This window comes from Scardinius erythrophthalmus, assembly GCF_964197995.2.
Source record: "Scardinius erythrophthalmus genome assembly, chromosome: 11".
Classification (NCBI taxonomy): Eukaryota; Metazoa; Chordata; class Actinopteri; order Cypriniformes; family Leuciscidae; genus Scardinius; species Scardinius erythrophthalmus.
The window spans coordinates 2,388,921-2,396,795 of NC_138231.1; the positions used below are offsets into that span (position 1 = coordinate 2,388,921).

Genomic DNA, 7,875 nt, shown 5'->3' on the forward strand with positions numbered 1-7,875 from the left:
TTTTTAAATAATTAATTTGCATTTTATTGCATGACATAAGTATTTGATCACCTACCAACCAGTAAGAATTCCGGCTCTCACAGACCTGTTAGTTTTTCTTTAAGAAGCCCTCCGGTTCTCCACTCATTACCTGTATTAACGGCACCTGTTTGAACTCGTTACCTGTATACCTGTACACACACTCAATCAAACAGACTCTAACCTCTCCACAATGGCCAAGACCAGAGAGCTTTGTAAGGACATCAGGGATAAAATTGTAGACCTGCTCAAGGCTGGGATGGGCTACAGGACAATAGGCAAGCAGCTTGGTGAGAAGGCAACAACTGTTGGCGCAATTATTAGAAAATGGAAGAGAAGTTCAAGATGACGGTCAATCTCCCTCCATCTGGGGCACCATGCAAGATCTCACCTCGTGGGGCATCAATGATCTTGAGGAAGGTGAGGGATCAGCCCAGAACTACACGGCAGAACCCTGTCAATGACCTGAAGAGAGCTGGGACCACAGTCTCAAAGAAAACCATTAGTGGTAACACACTACGCTGTCATGGATTAAAATCCTGCAGTGCACGCAAGGTCCCCCTGCTCAAGCCGAAGCATGTCCAGGCCCGTCTGAAGTTTGCCAATGACCATCTGGATGATCCAGAGGAGGAATGGGAGAAGGTCATGTGGTGAGACATGAGACAAAAATAGAGCTTTTTGGTCTAAACTCCACTCGCCGTGTTTGGAGGAAGAAGAAGGATGAGTACAACCCCAAGAACACCATCCTAACCGTGAAGCATGGAGGTGGAAACATCCTTCTTTGGGGATGCTTTTCTGCAAAGGGGACAGGCCGACTGCACCGTATTGAGGGGAGGATGGATGGGGCCATGTATCGCGAGATCTTGGCCAACAACCTCCTTCCCTCAGTAAGAGCATTGAAGATGGGTCGTGGCTGGGTCTTCCAGCAGGACAACGACCCGAAACACACAGCCAGGGCAACTAAGGAGTGGCTCCGTAAGAAGCATCTCAAGGTCCTGGAATGCCCTAGCCAGTCTCCAGACTTGAACCCAATAGAAAATCTTTGGAGGGAGCTGAAAGTCCGTATTGCCCAGCGACAGCCCCGAAACCTGAAGGATCTGGAGAAGGTCTGTATGGAGGAGTGGGCCAGAACCCCTGCTGCAGTGTGTGCAAACCTGGTCAAGAACTACAAGAAACGTATGATCTCTGTAATTGCAAACAAAGGTTTCTGTACCAAATAAGTTCTGCTTTTCTGATGTATCAAATACTTATGTCTTGCAATAAAATGCAAATTAATTACTTAAAAATCATACAATGTGATTTTCTGGATTTTTGTTTTAGATTCCGTCACTCACAGTTGAAGAGTACCTATGATAAAAATTACAGACTTCTACATGCTTTGTAAGTGGGAATACCTGCAAAATCAGCAGTGTATCAAATACTTGTTCTCCCCACTGTATCTGCGAGAGGGAAGGCGGAAGGACCATCAGAATTAAGACTGGTTTCAACAATATAGGTGACCAGTTCAGAAAGAGCCATAAGAAAGATGGCTGGTTGAATCGTTTCACTCTGTGACTCTTTCTCAAGCCTTCTGAGGTGGAGTTTCTCTCTGTTGTAAAGATGAATGAGACACAAATGATGGTATTTCAGCTCCTGCGCAATGGCATCAGCACCACTTAGTTGAGACAATAATTTAGCATCATTCAGTGTTTGTGCACATTCATGTAGTCTGTCATTCAGGTGCAGTGTCATTACCTGACGTAGGTCAGATTCAGGAGATATGTTATCACAAAAAAAGCCTAGACTTTTCTGCATCATGGTTCTGCGATGCTTTGTTTGGCCTTCATCTGTCTCACTACATTGAGCATCGGATTGTTGCTTCTGGGCACGAAGTAACTTTGTGTTGTTGAACCGAAGTCGACAATTGTAGTGATACTTCGCTTGGTTCCTTCTCAAAGTAGCTTCTATACCACCACCTTCATCCAGTCGTTCCAGGTCCAGGGTCATTGGCATTTTGTTCATCTTGTGAAAGAGTGGAATGTTGGTGGCAATCATTTTATAGCCATCATGTTGAGAAACATGATGGGTAGGTGGTGATTGGAGGGGTTCCTTTGTGTCTGTCTGACAAAGACAACATTTCATCCAATCAGTTGGCCTCTTGGCTGACATGGGATTTTCATTTGCCATTTTGGAGGTTTGTTGTCTGATTAAGGCCGAGGGGTTATCCTTTTACCACCTCAATCATAGACATAGTACACATTCAGGTATGGGATACAACTAGGTACGGGTCACCTACACCTAGCCCGATCATTCATCCAGTGCCATTTAAGTCCCGTGTGATCTGTACACCTTCCAGGTAAGCATACATGAACAAGTCATGTATTGCCCCGCTTACCCTTGGCTCGGCTCTCCCATGCTGGCACAACCTGTCAATTCGGGTGCGGTTTAGGGACACTAAACTTAGCTATACTATTACTACTAGTCAAGAACTACAGTGAAAGTAAAACTAGATCAGCTGACACTGAATCCCATGCTGAGTTCCACAGCAGTGAAGTCACCAGTGTGCCCTGGTTGTGTAATGACGTTCACTCTATTAAACAAAACCTTCCTTAACACATTAAATTGAGCTCTGACAGAAATGGTGGCCATCTTGAAAATGGTCGCCATCTTGAATTTTTGAGTGGCACACATCTTTTTCCATGATAATGTTCCTTTAAGAATATTTGTACCAAATTTCATGATAGCATCACCATTTGAAAAAATAATAATTAAGGATTCAAGAAAAATAGCGGCCATCTTGAAAAATGGCAGCCATCTTGAAAAATGGTTGCCATCTTGAATTTTTGAGGGACAAGCACCGTTTTCCAAAAAAAAACATTCTGAAGAGAGTATTTTCACAAAATGTTATGCCTACATCACTGTTTGAACGATTGACATAATGAGCATTTGACAGAAATAGCAGCCATCTTGAAAAAATGTCCGCCATGTTAAATTTTTGGATGGCCAGCGCCTTTTTCCCAAAGAGTGACCCTTAGAGAGTATCTGTGCCAAATTTCATGCTTTTATACCAATTTGAACGATTCTCTTGAAATATGCCATTAATCTGCTGCACTATTATAATAAACTTAAACTTCTATAGCATTCTCATTTTTAGAAGTTCTTTCACTTTAGGAACATTTTGAAGTGTCTTTTTAAAAGAGACCAACCGTAGGTCTAAACTAAACATTCTTACAACCGTTTAAGTTTGTATTCAAGTGCATTTTCACATCTATGTTCAAAAAGGAGGTTAAGACATTTCTCCTTAAAGTCCCCCTGTAGTCGATCATTTTATTCCTTAAAACTCATCTTTAATCACCAAAATTATATATTTAAACGTTTTTTTCCTTGAAAAAATGTCTTTATGCCTTAAAATATCTTGAATGTAACTCGACACCATTGCCTCATTTCGTATGTGCGGTTCTATGAATATGCAAATGAGCCCCGCCTCCACTCACTCGCTCAGCTCAGAGATCCACTGGTTGACGATCACACGTTGATCTGATTGGTTACAAGGTAGTTTGTGACGTCAGAAACACCAGCGATTTCAAAGCGTGTGTTTGAGACTGTCTTTGGTTCACAGCAGTTTTAAGGAGGAAATACTCAGCAATGCTGTCGACTTATGAACTTACACATGCTTTGTCTTAAAGCAGGTTAAAAACACCACATAGATACATAAACAACATTAAAAGCTGGATTTTCACCAGAGGCGGACTTCAATGTCTGATATTTTTAAATGCACATCAAATATTCATGAATATGTTCATATTGATGAGTGTGTTTATTATACAGCACGTCAATCAGGACGTGACCTTCATAAATCCCACATGTAGATCTAGATCGTGCCATTTCAGTTCCGGCATAAACTCAACCAACACTTCACACGCTTTCATTTTTAATATTGAAAACAAATTATAAGCAGGTCAAAACTTCAGTGGCATAAGAGCTCGTTTCTCTAGTTGTGTGTCAGACATGCGGTGCAGAAACTGGTTTGTTCACATACTTCAATCATTCGACCGGTGGAACTGTACATCTCCATTAAAACATTTTAGCGGCTCATTTTTTGTGATTTCAAATTCGGAACGAAACTTTGTTGATGTTCTAGTAAGTTTAGAGTCCAGGTTGTTTTATAAAATATGTATTTTGTATAAAATAAAAGAGTTTAGCTCATTACATTTGCTTTCAAATAAACTTAAGCTTCTTTAATATAATAACATGTACACTTACACTTTCATTTTCTTTTTTTATCTGCTGAATGTCTTCTTTAAAAACAGACCAGCCTTATATCTGTACAGCAAATCATTCACGAATTACAAACATTCATTAACTTCAGAACTGTGAGCTCATGACAGGGGTATTATAGGTTGGGGCAAGTTGTCACACTTGTTTCAGGTGTTGTAATTTTATATATTTCATTAATTGCCGTTTTTGTTGGCCAAAACAATGCTTTAATATTTTAGATGTTAATATATTTGTTTATATTTTGCTAAACAAGAACTAAAATAAAATATATAATAAAACACAGCAGTACAATTGCACCAAAATAAAATAGGCTACTAGATAAAAAAATAAAAAAAAATAAAAAAAAAATAACGATTTTAAGGAGACCTGTGATGTTGATGTACAAGAGTCACTGTAACACACACACACACACACACACACACACACACACACACACACACACAATAAATACAGCATCTGGCCTGGAGTTAAAGGGGGAAGGGGCGTTTCCGCTTTTCCTGTCAATCACACGGGAAAATGGGCGTGGCATGAGAGGACTTCGACCTATGAGAAAATCGACATTTAAATTTTGATATGAATACATAAATAATTCTATTTGCAAACCCAAACACGCACATCAAGCGTTTTTGCTGATTGCCTGGCGGTGAAACGGGTCAAAGTCCCGAGAGCAGGTGTTCGTGTGACAGAAATACAACCGGAATCCGCTTTGAGTCTTGATATAGAAGGACTTTAATTCCTTTAGCTTTAGCCTGCTAGCCTGGACTGCATGTGTGCGTGTTTATACCAACAATAGTGCATTCTCATTCACATCTACCCGAAGAAGAAGAGCGTTTATATGATCGACGAGGGCATGAAGTGAAGAGGGAGCGGGAGCTGCTGGATCCTCAGGGATGTAGTGTTTGTTTAGGTGGGTTATTGTTCCTTTAAACATGCGCGTGCAATTCCTGCAGGACCAAACGAATGTGTTTAATGCTTATGTTTGTTTTTAAATAATATGCATGGCAGGACCGCGTTTCAAATGCATACAATATAAAAATAATACAAATATACAGCATTTGGCCTATATGGCGATCAAGATAAATAAGGTTATGCATGATGTCATCTTTTAAAAATGGTTAATTTTAATGCATGCATATGATATTGTCTTTTGTGCGTGAATTCCCTGTGTTATGCATATGATACATATATATATGTATATGTGTGTGTGTGTGTGTGTGTATGTATGTATGTATGTATATAGGCGGCTATCAGCTGTTACGTGATGCACGTGACGTCATTTTGCATGCATGCGCGTAAAATTACGTGCTAAACGTGAGTTTCACTCTCTATTAAATGGGATTGTGTCATTTAAACGTTCAGTTTAACCCCTGTCATGTTACCCAAGCAGATTGATTTGAGATATCAGTCAGTAATCAGATGTTCAGGCTCAATCTAATCACTGCTTACCTCAAATCAAACACTGGCTTTGTTGATCTTGAACAATAATGAGTGTCTTAACTATAAAGATTGGCATCAGTGGTGATTTAATGGCTTCACCCTGAAAAAACAAGCTCAACCTCTCCTGATCCGGTCTGAATCGACAGTTTTCCCACTCGGAGCTGATGTTTGTGTCACTGGGTTTGTTGCAGCAACCTGTGTGTGACCCATTGACCCACGGCTAAAGATAAGGGCCGACATATTAAGGGGCCGATATTCTGCTTCTTGTGTGTTTGTGAAGACAGGAACGCTCAGGCAACGTTGAGATCCCGATTCTGGACTGGAAGGAGCTGCTGTGATTCCCGGCTCTGTAATGGAGAAGACGGAGAAGAGGCCTGGATACTTTGCCAGGTGAGATGCAGTAACACTGTCAGACGTACAGATTTACACAGGAAACATGTGACGGGAAGTGAGAGCCAAGCAGAACTAACAGCTGGAAATGGTGATAGTGCTAAAAGAGGAATTAATAACTTTATTTTGGTTGGTACTACCGGCCTGAGAACTGATTTTGCTGTAAATCTTGTTGCTGGTGTGAAAAAATAACATTCTGTCATTATTTTGCACACCCGAATGACTCTCCAGACTAATGAAGGCAAATTTATGCCACATAAGAAGAAAAAATAAATCATGCTTTGGTAAATCATTATGACATAAAGAGTTGAAACTATGAGGAAAAAAGTTGGACAAAAAGCCAAAATTATGAGATACCAAGTCATAATTATGACGTAAAAGGTCAAAGTTATGAGAAAATATCCTAATTATGATAAAATTTCTAAATTATGAGATAAAAGCCTTTATGTCATAAAAAGCTGAAACTGAGACAATTCATAATTATGATACAAAAATCAAAATGATGAGATACTACATCATAATAAGAATAAAATGTATGTGTGACATATGATAAGCATCATCATTATGACATAAAAAGCCAAAACTGTGAGGAAAATTGTGTATAAAGGAAAAGCCATTATTATGTCATAAAGTCGAAACGGAAAAAAAATCATAATTACATAAAAAGTCAAAATTATGAGATAAAAGCCATAATTATGATATAAAAAGTCAAAACTATGAGGAAAATTTAATAATGACGTAAAAGGTCAAAATTATGAGAAACGTCATAATTATGATACAAAATATATGTGTGACACATTTATGACAAAATTCACTTATGAGAAAAGCATCATAATTATGATATAGAAATTAAAAATTATAAGATGAGAGAAAAGTCTTTTTATTATGACATAAAAGACAAAACTATGAGATAAATCTATTATTGATATAAAAAGACAAAATTATTTGGCAAAAATCGATTATGACATAAAAGGTCGGAATTATGAGATACTAAGTAATAAGTATGGCATAAATAGTTGATCAAAAGTCATATTTTTGAAATTATGACATAAAAATCCACAATTGTCAAAGTCGAAATGACACAAAAAGTCATAATTATAACATACATTTGGACTTTTTTAATGCAATAATTATTACATAATTATTGCTTTTATGTCATTATGATTTACCAAAGCATGTTTAAACGAGCTTTATGACTTTCTATTTCTCCTAATTAAAACATAAGAGTAGATCATGAGTTTGATTCCTTGAATGTTTAAGATAAAAACAAGCCGACGAGAAAGTCTGTTATACTGACAAGATCCAATAAGGAAATATGATAGGAGTAATTCACGTCACATGACTGTCTTGGTTTCGAGGACGACCTGACTGAAGTTAAAGTTACTGAATAATCCTCCATTGCTCGTCCATGATGTGATGTGTTCAGGCGTGTGACGTGTGGATGATCATGATGTGACAGAGACGCTCAGACCTCAGAGGAAGTGTGTTTGACATTACTGTTCGACACACTCCAGTTATTAGAGGCGTTTGATGCGTCTGAAGTTATTATTGCTCCCTTACACACACTCAAACACTGAAGTGGAGTGTGTGTGTAAGGGACATCTGACGGTGTGTGTTGTTCAGGAGAGCGAGCTGTTGCTTTACTATCTGATCTGACGCAGCAGAAACCAGCTGGAAAAATCTCACACACACACACACACACACACACACACACACACACACACACACACACACACACACACACACACACACACACACACACACACACACACA

The 7,875-nt window shown here is 38.8% G+C and overlaps 1 protein-coding gene across 2 annotated transcripts in view; it reads left to right on the forward strand.

Moving 5' to 3' along the window:
* Nucleotides 1–4,845: 4,845 nt before the first annotated feature.
* The window catches only part of ncoa7b (nuclear receptor coactivator 7b), a 34,231-nt gene continuing 31,201 nt past the window's right edge, over nt 4,846–7,875 (forward strand). The window contains exons 1-2 of one of the 2 annotated variants that reach the window (XM_081378194.1): nt 4,846–5,182; nt 5,993–6,102. In XM_081378194.1, coding sequence (XP_081234320.1) covers nt 6,065–6,102 — 38 coding nt within the window. In that variant the 5' untranslated portion in view covers nt 4,846–5,182; nt 5,993–6,064. The remainder of the gene's footprint in view (nt 5,183–5,992; nt 6,103–7,875) is intronic. The other variant, XM_081378195.1, reaches the window with a different exon arrangement.